General features: G+C 37.9%; 1 protein-coding gene across 10 annotated transcripts in view; it reads right to left on the bottom strand.

The window, feature by feature from the left end:
- The window catches only part of nlgn1 (neuroligin 1), a 335026-nt gene that overhangs the window by 240436 nt on the left and 71062 nt on the right, over positions 1-23528 (bottom strand). For 3 of the 10 annotated variants that reach the window (XM_077203056.1, XM_077203057.1, XM_077203060.1), the window contains exon 2: positions 6881-7706. In XM_077203056.1, the coding sequence (XP_077059171.1) occupies positions 6881-7376 (496 nt within the window). In that variant the 5' untranslated portion in view covers positions 7377-7706. Of the gene's footprint in view, positions 1-6323; positions 6384-6880; positions 7710-21661; positions 22036-23528 lie in introns of those variants that run through there. The other 7 variants (XM_077203051.1, XM_077203052.1, XM_077203054.1 and 4 more) reach the window with 7 other exon arrangements.

Raw genomic sequence — 23528 nt, 5'->3', positions numbered from 1 at the left:
AAGGTTCAGTTGTTGTCATCTACGTTATGAGAAAATGCTTTGAGCTGATCTGGGAACAGCGCCAGGTGCCACACGCCAGTCTGTTACCTCTAATACGCTCCATTTTAGCATAAACTGTAATTAACGCAACTTGGCACTGCACTTAGCACAGGAATTTTACAGTTCAGACCAATGGCTGTAGAACTGAAGAATGCAACGCCATTGCTCGAAATTGTTATTTTTTTCTTTTTAGTTTTATGATATTTTCCCTTACATGAGCAATACTTTTATGCCAAAACTTAGGACAGAGTGACATTTTCTGGGGGCGGGTGGGAATTTAAAAACCGAGTATGCAAAATTAGGACGAGGGACGAGTCATAAATCAGCAAAACAGCCAAGAACTAAATTATACTAATCCCACTAATACAAGCAGAAATCCCCAAATCTACTGGAAATCTAAATTTAGAGAGTGCCAGGTTGGAACAAATATCTGTCTCAGCTCTGGAGTGGAAAATAGTTTGCTTTTACTGCATTATTACATCCATGTCTTTATTTAGTTTAGCCTCTTTAGGATTAAAAATCACTAATAGTATATCTCATATATCCGTGAGTAGGTTTATGAGTTTTTTGTGGTCTACCACTGATGAATAACTTTGAGACTTGAACTCATATTAAATCAAGTGTACTCAGGTTGTATTTGCATCTTTGACGGTTGCTTAAAACAACTTGAAACAGTTGACCAATCAACACACTGGTCCAGCAGACCAATCAGAATACATTGCGCTTTACGGACGGGGTGGGGGGGATGGGGGTTCATAGAGACAGGAACTAAACAGACTGGGAAGAGAACCTTGTAAAATATGTGAAAAATAATGTCAAGCGTGAAAATCCTCTCGTTTTGGATTTTGTCACATTATTACATCATAGTGCATAGAAAGACCGCCTCTACAGAAGATCAACTTCTACTTCAACTTCTACATCATTGCCTCTTTAGCCCCGCCCACCAATTTACGAGAGAATAAATACGAGAGTCACGAACACAGGATTACCCCAGCAACAAAATGATAGAGATGCTTCTGAGGATTACAAGATGTTTTTAAAGTGCCAAGTTGATGAAAAACAGTCTTTGCATTGCCATTCTAACAAAGTTACAGATAGATTTACACTGTTCGTTTGTTCGCTTCATTAACTGCGGAGAGAGTGAACATAAAAGATGACGTAGTGCCAACTACATTGGATCCGACAGTAATGTCAAAACACACAAGTGTGAATAACAATGTTTTTACCATGTCACTATTGCTTTGTCTGATATAGATTGTTTGATATGTACTGAGTATTCATACTGTAGTGCCTCAGTCAAACTGAATAGCTGTGAGAATTGTGATTTGCTGTTCCTTCCTTTGCTTTTATGGGGTTAATGCATTGGATTATCGAAAATGGAAGAAAGCATGTATAGAGAGCACTGTTTTGTTATTGGTTTGAATCTAAGCCATTCGTTGTGATCCTGAATAAAAGGTTCTTCTGTTTCGTCATCAGTAGGACATTACCACGTTTCATTTTATTTAAAACACGACACTGCTAATAAAAATGTATACATTTTTCACTTTATCAAATAGGATGAACTATGAATAGCCTATAAGAACGACAGTGTAACAAACAATGGTACATTAAATCATAATTCCTTTTACACTAAAAACATTAAGTCATCCTTTGTCAATTATAACTGTGGTAACGCCAATTACTTAAACTTTATTTGCCAGAACTAAGGCTTATAGAGCATAATACCCAAAAATGTTTCACATTGTTGGCAAATGTTTCAATTATGTAATGAGATATTTGTCAACATCAGAAGTTTTCAAAACAATTACACAGTTGTAATAGTGTAGACGTTGAAAATTATTTGGTTACCCAATCAGTGTGCATCTACTTGCAAGTCCTGAATGTGGCACATCAATCAAAACGAAGTGTTCAAAAGAGAGGGTCAAAAACAGGATAGAACATAGCGTACTACTTCTAAATTAGTATGTTTTTTTATGTTAAAATCTTTTGGACCTCAGAGAACTTTTTTTTTTTTTTAAATGCAGTTCATTACCTTTAAGACTGCAATAGACTATTGATTCTTTTTTGAAAATGATGTGGTAAAGGCTGAGGATGAATGTGTGTGAGTGGGACTGAATCAGTGATTAGATTTGAATTTTCTCTGATACAAAATGATCCAGCAGTCTGTTGTTAGTATTCATCGGTCATGGTGAAACTGTTCCCTCATTATTGATTCAAACTGAGACATTATCACCTACACAACATGGCCCTCATGTCACACATGAAGTTCATACAAAAGCACAGTGAGCAGAAAATTATTCTGAAACAATGCTGAAAAGCATAACCTACAGTAATATTACTCTGTCTCACGCCTACACACACATTCAATATTCAAATAGACTCTGAACAAATAGATTTGTGAGTCAGAATACTGGGACTGCTAAAGAAAGCACATTAAAATGCATGGTAAGTTAGAACAGGGATAAATAGGAAGAATTTTTGCTCCCACCCATATAACGGTTTTAAAACATCATTTATACAGACAACAAATTTCTTCTTACTAAATTGTTAATTACTAGTGTTTGCAAACCTTTTGTTTTACAGAGACGAATAATACAGTACCTCATTTCATGTGGTTTGTTTAGGAAATCCATTGGTCAGACTTTTGACCAACTTATGAAGTGTGTGTGTATGTGTGTGTGTGTGTGTGTGTGTGTGTGTGTGTGTGTGTGTGTGTGTGTGTGTGTGTGTGTGTGTGTGTGTGTGTGTGTGTGTGTGTGTGTGTGTGTGTGTGTGTGTGTGTGTGTGTGTGTGTGTGTGTGTGTTGGAAAATGCATATATAAAAATGAAATATATAAAATACATATTATTTTATTATGGAATTTGTTATACTACCAACAATTAAATTAACTGATTTTGCATGTGATGTAGCTCTTCGTAAGTCACTATAAATAAGTGTTAAGAATATTAATAAATGTAACAAATAAAAAATAAATATAAAACAATTTTAATAAAAATATTGCAAAATGTTTTTGTTGTTTTTTTCATTACAAATATTGAGAGAAGATTAAATGTGCTCAAATAATGTCACAACAAAATATTCAAAGAGTCCTAACTTGTATTTTGTTTAAGCAAAATATGCAGATTTTCATTAGTTTTTGGAGTAAAATTTGACCTGGACATTTCTTGTCTGGTTTCACCTATTAGGACCTAGGTGTTGAGGCTTTTGTAACTACCCATAATACCCTAGCAACTGAAAATTAACACCCTAGCAATCACACACAATGCCCTACCATGATAGCAGCGGGATAAACCACCACTCAAATTCTACAGAAAATGTAAAAATCTAGATGATCTTTCTTAAAAAAGAAGAACCAAATAAGAACATGAAAGATGTTTCCTCCAAGAATAGAACATTTATAGACATCTTTATCTAATCATTACTTGAAAAACACTATTTCCAAAGCCCCAGGATTGCAATACACCATAGCCTCTATAAAGAATAATGTTCCTATAAAAGACTTCCAAAACTACATTATTACATACATACCGAACTCTACACCTTGCTCAATAGACTGACTTTCAAAACATCGCATATCCCACAGAGAGAATTTTGATTCAAGTCACAGCGAGTTACAGCGAAGCCCAGGTTATTCTGATCACCGCATGTATGTATGATTCCAATCTGATTTCCTTTGCGAGTTGGACAACCCTGAACCAGAGGAATCCTGTTGCTTTGTCACACTGCGGCTCTTTCCGCCCACGCTCCGCCATCTACTGCAAGCCTCCAAAACAAGTGTGACAAACCTCTTACTTACAGACACAAACTCAGCCTTGCTTTCTCACACCTCTAACTCTACGCCCTGCCAAGACGATCAAGTTTCTCTCAGAGTTTCTGCGAGCACCACCCCCGGCCTCAACACAAACAGACGTCTGCGCTCATCTCCACCCTCGCCTCTAACCCTGGCTCCTCCGCGCCATTCACCCAGCCAAGATACAGCGAATTTCAATTCGGTTTTACAGACCATCTCAAAGACGGGTGCAGAGAGGAGGCAGAAACTGAGAGGGAACGGAAAAAACATATGGAAAGCGAAGCACTGGGGCTGCCAACTCATTCCTGTCTTAGCGCGAAGCAAGCATTGCACTTACCTTAGGACTACCATCAACCATTACAAAACTGGGACAGGAAGAGAGCGAGAGAGCTTATTGACGGACACTCCATTTTTGTGACGCAGCTAAATATCATCTGACAATGTCACATTAGAAATGAAAACCAACACTATTAAATTTTCATTAACAGAAGTCCCTCTTACAAGCTCTGGATGAATTTTTAATAGCTCACTGTGGCTTAATCTGTTGTCTTTTTATCAACAAAGATTTTGATTTATGCGACAGTCTGCTATGCGGTAAAAACCTTGAATAAAAAAGGCACCGATTAAATGTTATGTTTACATCGTCCTTGACAGTTACATCCCTGAGTTATCCTTGTGTCCGTTCACGCCGTTTTAAGGTAGTTAATTACACAAAGATATCGAGACAACACCGTGCTGCTGAAAACCAATAAACGCCGTTCTTATCTATCAGAAGCGTAAATGCAATTAGGAATCAAAGGTTTCAATTAAAAGTATTAAATGTAGAGGTGTGAATTTCAAATCCAATTAAAGCATGAGCTAGGGGTCCAAAAATGAAATCTCATCACTGCATTTCCCCCCATGAGAAAGCACAAAGCACAAATTTTCCGAAACAGCATGTGGGAATCCTAAATGGAAATGAAATATGTTCACCAAAAGACGTATCATTGACAATTATTTCTCAGTACACACAAGTACTTCGAGTGAAGGATTGACATAATGGCACATAAACCATGATGAATGAAGACATGAATCAAGTGTTATATTCACAGCAAAAGAGAAGGGCTTTTACATCAGAAATTCTCAATCTGAGCAAATTCCTCACTCGCGCCTCTCAAAGCCACTCCATCTAACATAGCAATTTTACTAAAAAATGCCTCCATTATTTTTGCAGGCAGAAAAGACAACTGTTCTTTGCCATTCAAACAATCCCAGTTGCGATGATGGTGGGTCTTATTAAATAACATGCTGGAAACAAAGCTTCAACTGCTAACATTAGAGATGACACAATGGCAGCATGTTCACAACATTTTCTAAACATTAAACCCAGAGCAAGATGCTATCTGTGCCCTCACTGGCCTTCACCTACTTATATGTGTGCAAATGGATTGAATTCTTTAGCTGCTATTTCATTTTTAATTTCTTAATGGATAGGTGTTGGATTTGTTTTGGTTTGGCCTGTAGATTAACATGGAAATTAGTTCCCAAGCCAGCAAGTGACTGAAAATCATTGAAATTTAAATGTGGTTAAAATAATGTCAGTCATTGGTTCAATGTTAAAAAAAAAATTGAAACAAAGATTGAAAATCAACTGTCAAATCAACACTGAAATTTAACAAGATAGGAAAAGTAACTAAGTTGAAACAATGTCAGAATATCAATGTTGATTTGATTTGCAACATTTAAAACTGCTGTGAACTGCTCATCTGCTGTAAATAATCATTGAAATGCCCGATGGATCACCTTAAAGGGATAGTTCACCCAAAAAAAGAAAATTCTGTCATCATTTACTCACTCTCATGTCATTCTAAATATACTTGGTGGTTTTGGACCCCACTGACTTTCAGTGTATGGACCAAACAAGTTCTTCAAAATATATGAAAGAAAGTCAATAAAATGATGACAGGTTTTTTAGTTTTGTTTTTCTGAACAATCCAGTTAACCACAGTATGCCAAACAGGAAGTTTTGGTGGAAATGTATTGTATGTATATATTCATTGATTTTTGCCATGTCAGACCAGCAGAAGATAGGATAATGTTCTCCAGCTGGAACGTTTTATGATTACTCTTGTCGGCAGGGAGGACGTATTAACGGGATACTTTATATAGCGAGCTGTCAACAAACCCAATGCTCGGAAGGGGCCAAGGTAGGGTACGTCAGGGTGGGGGAGCTAGAGACATTATCTTGATGAAGCTGTGATCAATACAGCCAGTGTAAGCCAATGAAATCCAGATAGCATCTCTTTTAATTGAGATTAGACTCTGCAAGTTCAAAGTGTGCCCATCTGATTTAAGAGACGGCTCAGTCTCCCCAGTTGACTCTTCATGGTGGGAATCAATTATGGATTCTTCTCTGACATGCGACCTCAGAGAGTCGAGACCTGGACTGGTGTTGTAGAGAGGGGGGAGATCTTTGCCTGTTCTCTTTTGGGATTTATGTCGGTGGATACATACCTCCTTTTCTACAAATTTTCTTGCCGGGTTTTCTGGCACATTCCTTGGATATTCTTTTTACTGCAAAATGAATAGAAGACTAAAAAATAACATGGGAGTCCATTATGGACATCAGGTGCATGCAACAGCAAAACTTTACTGAAGGAGGAAGAGAAGAGTTTAACGAGAGGTTCTCTAACTTAAATCATCATCATAAGTACTGCAAAAAACGATCCCCTTTTATAGTTCATTTTGAAGCATTATGGACTGTTTACACTAAAGCGTGTGTTTGTCTAACAAGTATAGGGGGTGGGTAAAAAGAAAACCAACCACCTAAAATGGACGTGCTGCAGCACACAGAAATATTTTGCATGTGCAGGGGATGGTGGGAAGGTTAGGACACACATACAGCCTCGCTCACACACACACACACTCACACATTAAGCAGCGGCATGCATCGGACATGCAGAGATCATGCTTCTTTTTTTTCGCTGCACTCACTACATTCTGCACAGAGGAAACTGACACAGTGAGATGACAAAGACAGGTCTCTCCATCCTGCCCGCACATAAACTCACCATCCTCCGTTGGCACATATATGTTTAAGAATAAGCAGTCCTCGCTCTGGTCCTGTACGTAGGATGACACCACTTCAATACTGTTGGTGAACCAAACTGGCAACATAACGTCCGGTAGCCTGCCCTCCAGCAGGGTTTGGGGACAAACGGGAGCAAACTGAGTGGCGTTACGGATATCGGACCACGAAATAGGGGGCTCAGGAGGTTGGAAGCGCCTTTCGCCTGTTGGAGGTGCTGCGTAGGGAACGCCCAGGAACTGGATGACAGGCCCAAGGATCTCATTGTTGAGTTCTTTTTTGAATCCCCGCAGTTTGCCGTAAGTCATAGTGACAACGGGGTCCGTCTCATCCAGTTTTTGCGAGGCAGTGAGATGGGCGTGCAGGGTTAAGCCTAATATCCAACACAAAAACGGCAGGTCCAGGCTAGCACTGAGGCCTAGCCGCGGACACATGGCCCTCAAGACGCCACCCAGGCGGTTTGGTCGTTGGAAGGGCATGCTCAATCCTCTTCACACTAGTCCCGCTAACAGCGGCAGCACTAGTTTATATCCACTCGCACAAAAGAAACGATCAAACCCAAGATGCCTGATGTTCCAAGAGCGAAGCTGTCAAAAATCTCAAAGCCTCTTTGCATGGCAAGTATTCCCACATGGATTTAAAAACGGATCCAAGCAACATCTTTATCAGAAAGCCAGCTATTCGTCAGGTCCCATCCTATTGACAACGTAGCTTTCCATCCTGGCTACGTGCGGGGCAGGGCTGGGGGAGGCATTTGCGGCAGGTTGTCCACAGATAAATCAAGCCCGGTGCAGTGGTTGGTCTATATCCTGCTGAAAGAAAAAAAAAATTAGTGAGGCAGATGGGAGAACCGAGCTTTATTGGAGTCTGTGATCTTGTGTGCCTGTTATCAACCAGAATGTTCTAGGATCACAGCTCACTGGCATGACACAGCATCTATAATACAGACCTAGAGTCAGTTCAGAGGAATCTCGGCCAACGGCAAATCAAATAGGCTACTTAAAACTCCAATACACTCACAGGCTGAAGTGGTCATATAATAAAGCAGTACTTAAGACACAGTATTGAAAATCACTTTGTCAGGGGGAAATCTCACACGTCATACATTATAAATGGTAAAACTTTTTTTTTTTTGCAAATATTGTAAATTACTTATTCAGAAATAAATGTTACAATCTGAAGTTGCCTTGTCATAAAGAGGTCAAACTATTTCCTGTTATGGGTTTTTTGTCCATGTTGGTAGCACCACATCACTGTGATTTGGTGGACAAATACACACACAAACACACACACACACACACACACACACACACACACACGTCATTGATGAACTAAGTAATCAACAAAATCTCCTGTTGTTTGTCGTGATCATCGTTGGATTAGACAATAGCTTTTCATTCCCATTACTGCAAAGATTCAGATATATTACATCAAGAACTCAACAAAGTGCAGTGATAAAATAAGTCAAGACGGAAACAGAATATCGAAGAACAGCACAACAAAAACCAGCACATCCATTTAATGCATCATTCTCACTTCTAAGACAACCTTGCAAATGTTCACAAAATATATTTAGATCCCCCCAGAACACAAGTCTTAATAAGGAATAGAGGTTCATTTATAACCGTGGGCAAGTCTTCCCCAGTGGACGCTGTGACGGGCGGATTCAGAACAGGCGTTCGCTCAGCACAGTAAATGAGAAAAGCACCTCTGCTTCCACGGTCCTACAATAGGGTTTATGTTCCACTATAATGGGGCATTTGTCTTGAGTACTACTGTACCACCGCACACAGCCTCCTCTGCCCACTACCCTCCAACAACCAGATCATTCATGATGACTAGCCGTGGAAGTGTCAGCGGATCCGGTCTGAGTGCCACACAGCCAGACAGGGAGCAGACATGGCTGAATGGAATAGCTGGAACTGACCTTTCTTCTACCCGCCACGTAATGGCGTCGACAGACAATGCTTAAACAGCCTCCGTTCCGTCTGATCACAATATGTGGCCCCGAGGTCTAATCTACTGTAATAAAATGGACCGATTTCAGTAATAACACTGCCATTGTGCATTTTGTTAATGGTGAACCAGAAACTGCCAGCATTTTATTCAATTCAAAAGGTTTTCAAATATTCCATTGTATGGTTTAGGGCCGAACTAGAAATAGATCACGATGGTCTCCTACTTTTCCAACAACTAATAGTCAGTCAGTCAGTCAGTCAATGTCTATTTACAACTAATTTATCTTTTAATAAAATGTGGGTTGCAGTTTATTTTAAGGTGCCCTTGTTACAGTGTGATTATACAAAGAAGTACTGAGTAATATTAATTAACAATATGTACTTATTATATAATTGAGTTTTGGGTTAGGGTAAGTTGCTTTTAATTATACATTATTTGCTGTTATTACTATAGTAAGTACATGTTAGAAGTGTAACACACACATATACACACACAAGCTGTGCATATGCACAAGTTCTTAATATATTAAAATTTTATAAAATTGTAAAAAATTAAATAATAATTAAAACAGACAATACGTAAAACATGAATATTTTTCAATGACCAATTTCAAAACTGTCAAAAACAATATTGTATGTTTGGTTTCATCCTATATCACATGGTTCTTGTAAGTTGCCCTCGATCTCAGTCTTGCAGAGAAACATGCCCAAAAACAAACCCCATTCTACAAAACTGAATGTGTTAACTCAAGTGTTTTATTTATCCATGATTAGTCAATCTCACTTTGGCCCAGTTGACATTTCTACTCCCCTCACTTCATATTTCAAAACAAATTGCTCCTATTGACGGTAGCCTATCAATGACAGGCTTCAAAAAGATGCAAAACAGTCTATCGCATAATTAGACGAACAGATAAACACAGACGCAAGATGAGAAATCCACTGCATTGATTGTGTACTGTATTGTTAATGACTCTATAAAATCGCCTAGGAGATTTCTACAATAGAGCACAGAGAGAGAGAGAGAGAGAGAGAGAGAGAGAGAGAGAGAGAGAGAGAGAGAGAGAGAGAGAGAGAGAGAGAGAGAGAGAGAGAGAGAGAGAGAGAGAGAGAGAGAGAGAGAGAGAGAGAGAGAGACAACACCACACTACATGTCTGCTATTGGTCCTCCTTGATCTGGCAACCCGCCGAGGCATGGACTCTACAAGACCCCTGAAGGTGTCCTGTGGTATCTGACAGCAAGACGTTAGCAGCAGACTCTTCAAGTCCTGTAGGTTGCGAGGTAGAGCCGCCATGGATCAAACTTGTTTGTCCAGCACATCCCATGGATGCTCAATTGAATTGATATCTGGGGAATTTGGAGGCAAGGCCAACAACTTGAACTCTTCATCATGTTCCTCAAACCATTCCAGTACAATGTGTGCTGTATGGCAGGGTGCATTCTCCTGCTGAAAGAGGCTCTTCCAACAGGGAACACCATTGTCATGTCAAATTTAATTTCACAAAATTAAGTGAAGTGAACTATTAAGTAAAAGACAGACAGACAGATATACAGACATATAGAAATAGAGAGAGAGAAGGAGAGAGAGAGTGTGTTTGTAATGAGGTCAGGTTTGTCTCAAAGGATAGAAAGACGGCCTGGGGAACTGAATTGAGAGATAGACATATGCCTCCTCTGAGACAGTACGCAACAATCTCAGTTGGGATCTTAATACACTGTTCCCTTGCAGACAAATAAAGAATCCATACACCAGTAAAATCCAGACACAATCCATTCCAGACACTGTAAATCTACATAGAATATACACAGTCTTGAATTTCCACTTCAACCTTTCGCCTTTGCTTGTTCTCTTATAGGTACATTTACTCATTCTGAAAGCAAGGACAGGTACACTGGTACACTTTTTTGTGAAATATTTTGCTGTCTTCCTTTGAAATAAATGCCACTTAGTTTGATATTATTTTATATAAAGCAAAAACACACCTATTTCCCAGGTGGGTTTGATACTTTTTTCTCAATTCTTTGGTTGTGTATTCTCTTGAAGTTTATTTTATTATTATTATTTTGTCTGTTTTGTCATTTCTTTCTGCTTGAAGTGATTATCTTGTAGCTCCTGCTGTGAGTTGTCCAGTTAAAGACCGAGAGCTCTTAAACCAAGGGTCTTTGAATCTCAATTACTGTCGGGCCGGATCTAGGCATGGGCCAATGTCACCCAAACAGAATTAAGGCACAGATCTTGTTAATCTTTTTTTCTTTTCTTTTTTTTTTTTTTTTACAATTTGGTCTTTGTTTTAAAACAATCTGAGACTAAAATAATCTCAGACTGGGTGTTGAAAAGTTTTAATATACTATAGGTCTGTGGAATGCCCCCACCAATAAAAAAATTGCACTAGAAATTTGTAAAAGGCTATTTTAATTTTATTATTGAAAGTAACGCGGCATGTTATACACTCAGGAGGTGCTGTAGCAGAAAAGCAGAAGCTGAAAATCACACGAATAAAAACGGGCAGAAATATCAAGGTGCAAATTACGGAGAGTTTAATTTATGCTCAAGAATATATATCTTCATATTTACTAGTAAATATGTATGTACATTTTTTTAACTCTGAATGATTTTAAAGTGCATTTGGTACTAAAATGGGACCCATTTCATCCTCACCATGAGGAGCAATTATTGAATGTACGAAACAAGAACATAATGTAAGTGTATAAAATGCATATGCATTGTTCAGTTAAAACCTTGCTGTTAAATCGAATGCACAAGGCAAAATGTCAGCTGAACATGTTTTTGTGGTAAAAAAAAAATGTTGAATGTTTTTTTTTCCTCACTAACATTTAGATATTTAAACAAAATCACAACAATAAAAAGAACTAGCTAGGTTTGCAGATTACCTTAATAGTCCATAGATGTTGCCTTCCGTTCCTACTGTCGTTAAACCTTTCTATGACAAGCGAATACAATGTGTCCAGTTTTCCTGTTTGTTTGTTGTAAAATTACATTTTACAATATATTAAAATAGAGAACGGTTATTTTAAATTGTTCTAATGTTTTAGAATATTAGTGTGTTTTACTGTTTTGACCAAACTAGCCTCGATAAGCAAAAGCAAAAAAAAAAACATTTCTGGCCACAAACTTAATTTGAGGGAGGGAGGGAAAGAGAGGAAGGAAGGAAGAAAGGAAGGAAGGAAGGAAGGAAGGAAGGAAGGAAGGAAGGAAGGAAGGAAGGAAGGAAGGAAGAAAGGAAGAAAGGAAGGAAGGAAGAAAGGAAGAAAGGAAGGAAGGAAGGAAGGAAGGAAGAAAGGAAGGAAGGAAGAAAGGAAGAAAGGAAGAAAGGAAGGAAGGATGGATGGATGGATGGATGGATGGATGGATGGATGGATGGATGGATGGATGGATGGATGGATGGATGGATGGATGGATGGATGGATGGATGGATGGATGGATGGATGGAAAACAATCTATGTTGAGGGGACAGTATTCTCAACTTTCTTAGTCTCACCTTCCATCATACTGGCATCTGAGAATAATGGAGCATGGTTCTCGATTACAAAGGTGGTTCGAAGTGGAAAACAAATGGCTGATTATTTTAGCGAATGCCATCAGAAGTTGTGAACACAGGCCAGAACAGTGAGTTACTGCAGCAGTCGGTCAAATCTGAGGCCATTTCATCAGTGTTTGCTTAAGCCCCGCACAAGCTCACACTCACCTTAATGATCTCATCTCAACCGCAATAAGACTTCGAGAGAAATTTATAGGCCAAAGCTTATATGATTATGTGTGGATATGCTTAGCTTGCAGGTCAGAATGGTCGCACTAGCGAATCTAGAGTTTTGGAAATCTAAAGTCTGATTGAGGAGACCCTGAGTTTATTAGAGCTGCCATCAAAGACTCACTTAAAATTAACCATCATTTGCATGACGGAGTTATCCATCATATCATCAGTCCAGTCAGTAATGCCACTCACACATCACTTAGGAGTGGTACAACAAAGTGACAGTTGACATCAGGTCTTTTTTTAACACTCACACAATGAATATGGTGTGTGAAAAAAAGGAAATTTACATAACCAATTAAAAATCTGCAAAGCTTAAATGAATAATTAATCCAAAAATTAAAATTCTGTCATATTTACTCAACCTCATGTCACTCCAAACCCATTTGCTGTTTGTTCTGTAAAACACTCTTTACAAAAATCTTTTCTTTTTCAAATATTTCTTGTCAGATTTCTTATATGAAGAAGAGTGCTGGTACAATTTGGTTCCCAACTTCCATCATTTGAGAAAAAAAAAGAGACATTTCTCAAAATATATACATTTTTTTTTTTACTTTACACAAGAAAAAAAAAATCACAAAAGTTTGGAATGACATCAGGGTGAGTAAATCATGACATAGTTTTCCACTTTTGGGTGAACTACTGTATGCCTTAGGCTACTTAAAATTGTACTTTTAAGAATGACCTTAAAAATAGCTCAGCTCAAGCACACTAATTTAATACATTATCATTATAAAATACTGCATCCTCTGCCAGAGAGCTATCTTGCAATGGTCCCTGTAGGTGGTTAGACTATGAAGAATCTATGCCGAGATTCGTAAAAACTGTGAATGTGTACGTTCCACATAAACAACATACAGGTTTTGAACGACAAGAGGTGAGTAAATAAAGAATTGTCATTTTTGAGTGAACTATTGCTTTAAGATTCCGATAACATCAAATGCACATTAAAATGGTGCGCAATGAGAACACGTCCGTCTCCCGAGACTGCAGAGAGCTGCATGTGAAGACGCATTGACAGAAAGCAAACGCCGATTTGAAACAAGCAGAAGAACTTCTTGTCCTCAGATGACACCGTGTAAGCAGCCGTCAATCCAACTGAAAGACAGAAAGAAAGAGACTGCTGCAGCAGAGCTGGTCTTACTCAAGTGGACCGCTTTCAATGACGACTTAGTCATCAGAATATTTTAAATCTATTCTGTTACTCACACAAACGCACATACTGTATATGCAAATGTGCACGCATAGCCTATGCTCTCACAAAAACATACACAATTACGCATAACTCATTCCCAGCACCTGCAAGAGCGAATGCCGGCAGAAATGCTGAGGTGTACGACCACCACTGGGCCTTTGCATTATTCATAAAAAAGGTACAGCTAGAGGGACAAGTTTACAGTTAATGTCAAGTTCAGCCTTACAACCAGGTGATTCTAAATCAGTGTTATTCACTTATCATTTCGCCTCTGATATTAGGGATAAGTTATGGGTAGGGTCAGGTTTAAGGGTATGGACAACATTTTCAGACAGGAATGTTGTTCCATGATCAACAACATAGGTTGACCCAGGAACATGTCTCACTTGGCAAAATCACAGTGACAACAGCTAGAGGCATATCTGCACATCCAACACAAATATACTCACTCACTTCTTCACATACACGAACATGCGTACACATCCCATTTATATAAATAGGAAGTAGACTTTGATGTTGTTTAGGCAGCTCTAAACAAAAGGTTTATTCGAAGGAAGTAAGTTCTGGGCGTATCCGGACCAACACCAGGTGCATTATAGGTAGAAATTCTTTTCAATTTGCGGTAATGCCATGTGACAGTAAAGACGTTCAAACAACTGTCCAAACAAAAAAAACCATAGTTGGTTTACGGTATGGCTAAATCTTACAACAATTGGGATGATCTAAAATGTGTCCAAATTCATCCACTTTATTGGCAACAAAGAACACAAAAATATGTTTTTGTTTGCAAAGATTTCTATTTTCCAGCTTAGGGTTTAGGGTCAGTTTTTAAAACAAGTCTATTATGCTTTAGTACAGTACCGAACAGCTACAGTAAAAACAGTAATGTTGTGAAATATTATTACAATTTGAAATACATTTTTAAAATTTTCAGCCTAATTATTCCAGTCTTCAGTGTCACATGATCCTTCAGAAATCATTCTGATAAGCTTAATTTGGCACTGAAGAAACATTCTTATTATTATGTGGAAAACAGTTGTGCTGCTTTTAATATTATTGTGGAAATGTGTGTTTTTTAAGATTCTTTGATGAATAAAAGTTTCAAAAGAACAGCATCAATTAGAAATAGAAATATCTATTTGTATTTGAAATATCTTACTGACCTCAAACATTTGAACAGTAGTGTAATATATACATAATTGTGTGGAAATGTTGAATTAGTGGTGGTGATATAAGCACAAAATGTGCTTAATATAATTTAAATAACAAAATATGTTTGGTCGATAATGATGTCACAACGCGCAAATTTATTTAAAAGTGACACCGAAAAAATTTATAATAAAAAAAATGTCCTTTTGATCCATTTAGATTTGTAAAGTCATGTTTGCAGATATTAATAACATTCACCATGCTGCCATTTTAGTGATATCTGCTGTGCAAGTTCTCCAGTTTACCACTGTGATGTGTAAAAAACAAAAAAGCTCTTGCTGTCTGTAAGCAAACATCTCCTCCCACATGCACTTTTGCACAGGCATCAGGATCATGAATCTGAATGCTGCACGTATTGGATTAACAGATGAAATATGCCGATTGCATTATATTCCGATGACCTGCTTTCTAACAGGTCCTGAAAAGGGAGGGAGCATACAGAACCTAGTCAAATAAGCTACGTGTAGAAGATTCAATTACACTCGTTGTCATCAAAGTAATAATTGGGAGATTTATTAAGAAGGTAGCGAAATTACAACGCCAGTAAAACATGGACGTGAAAAACCAACTGTATCTTTATCGTTCTTAATATGAGGAGTGTTGAATGCAGGCTTTGGAAAGCAATCCGCAAAACCCATAAAGTGCTTGACAGATTTAGCCTGATTATTGCATGTGGGACATTTAGGTCTTCGTCCCACAGAAATGTCACATTAGCCTCTGGTCAATGAGCATGTATCGAAGATAAACATCAAGAAGCATTCAAATGTGTGTGTGGGGGGGGGGGGGGCAGATCCAACCTTGACCTGACCTGAACCCAATTCTGGATTTAACAAAGACTAGAATGAAACAAAGACAATTAATAGCAACACATGGAGTGTTTTTGCAAATGCAGTCTTCACAAAAGGTTTGTTTTTGGATTTGGCAAGCATTTCACAGCCTATGTTGAATCTTTTGTCTGAAGCGAGTGTGAAGAGTAGACAGGTGCCCAAGTGTAGACACCGGGTTTAGCTGGCAGAGACGGAGGGAGGGAGAGGACACACGGCTGCCTACCTATCACACCTTTAGAACGACAAGGCGCCCATCGATCCACACCGTCCTCACACTCCACTGCCGATGGAGAGGTGGGAAGTGGAATTTTGACTGCTATAACGACAGGGGGCGGGAGCCAATTGCTTCCCAGAACTGTGTTCTTCTCCGGAAAAGACGCACCAGTCCATTTAGACAGTTTAACTTTGTCTGGCACTTTCTGCACTCAGAACACTCTGTGCTTGACTTCCACTGCCTTCTAGAGAATGTCTTTCCCAGAGAAGAAAAAAACTCGCAATCCTAAGGGACCATGAAAATGGCGGTCAGTTTGCGCACAAACAGACAGAGAAAGGTCAAGGCTCTTGGACAACGCGGACCTAACCAAGGGAGAACAGAAGAACACTTCAGCCATGATGAAAGCTGCATTTCCAATGGATCAAACCAAGTGCGTTCTGAAAAGGGGATCAGAGAGAGACATGGCAACCCATTGTGCCTCATAATAACTCTCTGCCCATAAAAAAAAAGCCCATAAGTGGAACAATGTCATGAACAGAACATTGCTAATGGATTCTCAGGATTGTGGTTTTTGGGAGTCTGTTACATGGAGTGCGCTTTCAACAGTCTTTAAACAAAAAGTACATTAGTTTCTTTACAAACAACATAATTGTGGCCATTAACAGGTTAGTTCCACCAACCAAAAAATTTAAATTAAGACATCAAATACTCGCACTTATGTTGTTCCAAACCCATAAGACTTTGTTCATCTTCAAAACACAAATAAAATATATTTTTAATAAAGAATAAGAGAATCATCAAGAACAAACCTCATTTGTTCTCATTTGACATGCAAGAACCATCAAGGTTCGTACTTGTGCGTCACACAAGCAAGTCTGAGCTTCCCTGTAGCATATTCGATGTGCTTCAAGTATGTGTGTTGATCTATGTTTATATGCAAATAAAAGCCTAATTTAAATGTGTTCATAATATAAAGTGATCACTCCTCAGACGATTTGGATTAAACCGCTTAATTCATATGGATTACTTTCATAATTAGGGCTGCAAGATTTTGGGAAAAAATGACATTGCGATATTATGTTTTTCTGCGATATGTATTGCGATATGAAAACAATGTTACCAGATGACTTGAATAGCTCTATTTGGAAAGAATTAATCATCTTAGAATTGTTTTGTAGGGGAATACATCTGCATATAAATTAATAAACAGTATTTAGGTACAGAAATTGAATAATCAAATGTAAAATAATACAGCATTGTCTTCACTGTATAAATTAAATATAATAAATTTTTGTTAAAGTTACAAAAGTGATTTTTTCTTTTTGTATTTTTGTATTGAATTCTCTTTCACCTCTTCTTGCATTCGAATGGTTTGAAATGACTGGACCTAAAACACGTGCAAATGATAAACTTTCACAGTGATGGTTAAACTTTGGGATCAATCCGAGAATCATGTGCGTTTCGAACCGTGGTGCCTGGTCCGTACGGATCAACTACTACGAAAGCTATACTTGACATCACGCATCCAAAAATCCGACTATTACGGATGTGCACATCATGATATCAACACTAAAACTATATATTCAGCAGCTCCATTCACAATGTCTTTATATTGTGTCAAATATCTTCTAATAAATATACTTATTTGTCTTTCCAAGATGAACGAATGACTTTGGTATCCTCAACATGAGGATGAGTAATTTATGACAATTTTTATTTTTTTGTGTGAACTTTAAAATGCTGTTTTGTTGCTCATTGTCGCTTTTAGACTTTAACGTCACAACCGTCTGATAAAAGATGAGCGCACTTTATTTGAGCGCACACACGTCAAATGATCAGATTAGCAGCACTACGCAAGTTTACATCTATACAAAGATGGTAAACTGCATTGTGCCGAAGGATCAAGGCACGAGGGAATAAGGCTTTATCGGGCCTAATGCCTTCCTCATCAAATGCACAGCAAATCCCGAACCTGACAGCACAGATATGTGAAACACACAGCACTGCGTATTCTTCAAAGGGCAACCATTGTCGTTTCCCTCCAGCTTGCTGCGAACAGCGATGTCAGCTATGTCTAAATGATTACAGCAAAATAATCGTTTTCTTGCAGTAGAAAAAAACAAAACAAGCACGAAGACAGTCAAACAAAGGGATTCGTCTGCACAATAAAGCAGAGTAAAGAGACAGCGGGTGCCATGCTCCACTCAGGATGTATGCGGGGAGACAAATCACACCGCCTTAATTACATTTAATGGCCCACGATTTGTGAATTAATATTCTATGCGTGCCAATGTGGTTGAGAGTTCAGCAGGATTTTGAAGCATCTGAGACACATCACTGTGGAATAAGATGATCTGAAGAGTTGAATATGGATTTCAAACTTTTTAACTACTTAATTAAAGGTGCATTACATATTGTTCATGTTTAAAAAAAAAAATCTATTCGTGTGTGTGTGTGTGTGTGTGTTTGTGTGTTTGTGTCTGTGTGTGTCCAATACTATGAGAGTTAGAGATAAAGTTCAGTCGGTCATGTGATCTTACTATGAAAAACAGACTGGAAATTGGTTTAACAAAATTATATGTCATACGTACTGTTCATTCCTTTAGGTATAAAATTGCTTTTTACTAAGTGCACCTTTAAAAGTAAAGAACAAAAACACAAACGTGTGAACAGACAATGTCGTCACATTATTATATACAATCTTGCTGCATCTCTCTTTAAAGAGAGAGTGAGTTCTAACTGTGGTGGTGGCTTCTGTCCAAACAAATAGGCATACAATAGCAATTATGATATTCTCTAAAAAGCTACTTAGTCTTAGATGATTATAAATCTCAGTGGGAAATCACAGTGTTATAATAGCAGACCTTCAATATCTGTAGATACATAACGTACACTGTGAGAAATTAAATCTGACAGTTGACATCACGATCACGACTCAATATTACTTTCAGACCATAAACCAACACAACTCCCAGATGGCCATGGTAAAATGTAGGAATATTATGGAGACAACCACTCAGCACACACACACTCTCACACATCACTTTCTCCTTTAAGCTTTCGAACAGTGACGTACGCTCTGCCTGCTGATTATGAAGCGATCCTCATATCACATAATGAAGAGCATCAATGAAGGCAGAACAAAGCCCTGGCAATTAATCACCATGTAACTGACAAAGGTTTAATGTCAACTCAGTAAATGGAAAGACTTTCCAACCAATTCCGGTGTAAACTTTAGTGTGACACCATTAAGCATCTTGACAGCAACTAAGCTTAAAGGGATAGTTCACCCAAAAATGTAAATTCAGTCATCATTTACTCACCCTTATGTTGTTCCAAACCTGTATGAATTTATCTCTTCTGGTGAACACAAAAGAAGATATTTTGAAGAATGTTACCAGACAGTTGATGTAGGCAATTGACTTCCATAGTTTTTTGGGTTTTTTTCCTATAATGGAAGTCAATGGCTAACATTAACTGTTTAGTCACCAACAGTTTTCAAAATATCTTCTTTTGTGTTCAACAGAAGGAAAGAAACTCATACCGGTTTGGAACAACATAAGGGTGTAAATATTGACACATTAAAATTTTTTGGGTGAATGATCAATTTAAAGGACTTAAAAGACATTTGCCATCTTCACGCTGCAAAGTCAGTCTGCATACACCACAAAAAATGCATTACCATGATTTTAAGACACTATTAATGGATTTATGCAGAAAATACAAATTCAGAAATGCGTAAAAATATATATATTAGGCATATATAAACGTGAAAAGAACAGAAATATGAAATAGGCTAATAATAATCATCAAACATCAACTTTATGAGATCAACAAAGTTTTAGGCAGCACTGATGCTGCATTTCATCAAAGCGGCATCAGAACCTCAGAGTTTGCTTTGCTTTGTATGTGGCATTGCGTCTTAACACAGAATTTCGAGCAAAGGGATAAGAAAAAACTTTGAGAATGGCGGAGTACATAAAACGTGTTCATGTGAAGACACAAATGGGCCTTGGGGGCGGCTGTCTTTATTTATCTGAAGCCATGAAACAATATTAGCAGGAAGAGTCAAAACCTCCATTATTTATGGACTGGCTCCCTCCCCTGTACACATTTGGTACCTGGTCTTCAGATAGGCAGTAGAAATACAAAAAGCTTCCCACTGCACGGTTAGTTTTTTGACAAAATAACTGCATTACAATATGGACGCCCTAAAGATATTTATTTTCCTGAAGCGATATTTCACCATATTTGAATACAAAGACGACGTCTTCGAAATATTTTTAGCTAAACCGAACTCAACAAAATGCCTCGACAACTGATACGTTTTATGTGAAGCACTGGTCTAAAAAGGAGATAGCCTAAGTCTTCCCGTTTTGACGCTGGGGTGTCATGAAATAATTTTGGTAGGCTATCTAACGTTGAAAGGAACAGTTCACCTCAACGAAACCAAAATCGTTAGCATTTAGTCCACCCTCACGTTGTTCCAAACTCGTATGACTTTCTTCCGTAAAACAGAAAAGACGTTTAAACTGAATGACAGATTAAGTCACCATTCACTTTCATTGTAGGCTACATGCAGAAAAGACGCAATGAAAGTGAATGGCGACTTAGACTCATTCTGACTAACATTTTATTTCCTGTTTCACAGAAGATTGTAAGTCACACGGATTTGGTAAGCTACAACATGAGTAAGAGTAAATAATGATATTTTTCATTTTTGAGAGCACGATTTAAAATAGCCTACAGAAATTTTTAAAAAGCGCTCGAACTTCAACGCGTCTCGTCCAAACATCTAGCATCGAATCAGGCGATTTTTCTGCCGTTATAAAAACGCAGTCGTGTCTACCATAAATGGCAAGTTTGCTTGATCACCACGCCGGCATTTCTATCATTACGCCATGAGATCTGCACAAGTTGCCCATCACCCCTCTACTCTCGACCGTACAGTATTGCACAATGATACCCAAAAATGCCATTCCATCACTCAGAATGATACGCATCGAATAGCCCAACCAAAAAAAATCTCAAAATAGGTGATGCACTTGCGTTTGCATGCATAGCAAATCGCGACGTCAAAGCTGTCTGAGTCAGAGGTTCCTTCAAGACCTCATTATCAGTCAATTAATATAAGCTCGACTAATTTGTCGGATTAATTATAATTAAGGGGGGTAAAATGAGAATCACCTTAATCAAAACAGAATAATTCTGATAGTTAACGAGTGAGCACATTAGTGTATACACTTTAAATACACCTGATTCTTGTCAATTGATCTTTAAGGGTCGCAGATTGTATTACAATTCTTATTTAAGTTACAGCACGTCACAAGCCCAGTTCATTTCTTTCTGATGATTACGGTTTATGAGCATTATAAGGTAGGCTAACTCTAGCTATAATTTCACATTTAGAGCAGTTGTATTTAAGTCCTAATGTCTTACAATCCAGCCAAATGCACAAGTTTTCCTTTCTCCCCTTTCCTGTTCGAATATTTATAATTTCATTTATATAATGAACAAACACGACAGTCTCGTTTACAAACAAACAACAAGAAGCTCGCGAGATAGATAAAACGATCCACATAATTACCATGAAGCTCTATTTCCAACACTTTGCCATTTCCTACATTTCCAGAGTGCGTCTCCCACCAATGAAGGCAGGAGGAGGGGAAAAATACAATCCAAACGAAGGGAAAGCTCAAGCAAGAAACATTTGTGACAGCGACATGATTCGGTCCAACTATTTCGCAGAGTAAAACAGCATGATTTCCCTAATGCAGTTTTAAGAGTGATGTTAATCCACAATCCGTCGTCTCATCAGGGGGAAAAAACACATCCCGGTGCAGTCTTTAGGTGTCGCAATGAATGTATAAGAGTAGAGAGGGGTTTTTAACCCTCGTTCCTCACGATTGTGGGTTCGCAGGTTGATAAAATGCCGATATCTCCACTTGCCCTCAGTACGGAGAGGAACTGAATGTGTGAGCGCCTCAAAAGTGGAGCAAAGACGCCCCTTGCGGCAGGTAAAGAAACTACAACGCTCTTACTGGAGATATTTTTTAAAGGGACATTAGAAAATCTTCACCTAGTGCATCTGTTTAAAACACATAATGGTATTTAAGTCTCATAGGCTGTGATTTGTATCTAATCTGATGAAGAATGCTGACATTTAGATGCTCAGTTGGTAACTAGCAGAGATCACGGAGTGTTGTGTATATTAGGCTATATAATATATATTATAATACGTATTATATATATATACCTTTATAAAAATGTATTTTACATTTTACACAATGGTCATATGACTGTGATTTTACTCCTCTTGCTCATTTCTAATTGGTTAAACATCCTTTCAGTCTCACTATACTCACAGAAATGGGCTTTTACTAATAGGTATCTTGGGAAAATGTCAGTTCCAGCAAACAGGTCTATGTCTATATCAGTAGAAACAACTGACCCTCCCCTGCAGTGTAATGAAACCCTAGCAAGCACTTACTTTAAAGTCCCACTGAGAGCGTATACTCTCTTCATTTCATCTATGCTCATCTCTCATAAGGCACACAATCTAGTAAATAAGAGTAACAATTTGAATAATTTTACAATAAAAAGTGCATTACCTTATCATAATTAAATTTTCAGAATCCAGATTTCTTCTATTTGTTGGCTCAGCCTGACATAACTTTCAACATTATTACTTCCTTTTTTGGCTGTCTTATTGCCCGACAAATACTTTTCACACTCATATCCAATGAAAAAAAGTTCAGAGTTCCACATTTAATATTCTCTTTCATTGCTTGTGCAGCAAAACCCAAAAAATTATAATCACTCCCTTTAGACTTTGTTGAACACACTTTTAACATTTTGTGATGTAATCCAACTAATAGATGCAACAGTAGCTGCTGTATAAAGAAATATTAATGCTGTGGCATCTATTACCAGTAGGAAGACCCCAACCGTCATCTAAATCATGTGATTGCAGCGTCACAGCTGGGCAGGTTCCACACAAGCCACGGCATGTTCTGAATCACTTGATGAGAGGCAATTTACTGTACTAATGTCCTCAATATCCCTTTTAGAGAGTTAAATATAAAATTGATACCACTGTCATGAACAAATTGGTCCACCAGTTGAATCAATTCTCCCTTGGACTCAAAAGCATTCCATTGGCTGTAAGCATTTTTAATGGGTAGTCTGTGTATAGTGCCTGATTAGAAATCCTAAAAAAATTGTTTATATATATATATATATATATATATATATATATATATATATATATATATATATATATATATATATATATATATATATTATTTTTTTTTTTTTTTTTTTTTTTTTTTTTTTTTTTTAGGCATTACAAATAGCTACTCCATGGGGTCATAGGCAAACTGAACAGGCATGCCAAATTGTTCATGATACCATATAGATAAGCCATATCCGGCACATGAGAAATTCGTTCCGGC

The sequence above is a fragment of the Siphateles boraxobius genome, unplaced genomic scaffold, assembly GCF_051911475.1.
Source record: "Siphateles boraxobius isolate OS27281-9 unplaced genomic scaffold, OSU_SipBor_1 5, whole genome shotgun sequence".
Classification (NCBI taxonomy): domain Eukaryota; kingdom Metazoa; phylum Chordata; class Actinopteri; order Cypriniformes; family Leuciscidae; genus Siphateles; species Siphateles boraxobius.
Note: the sequence above shows the minus strand (reverse complement) of the source record. Positions and strands in the feature narration are given on the sequence as shown.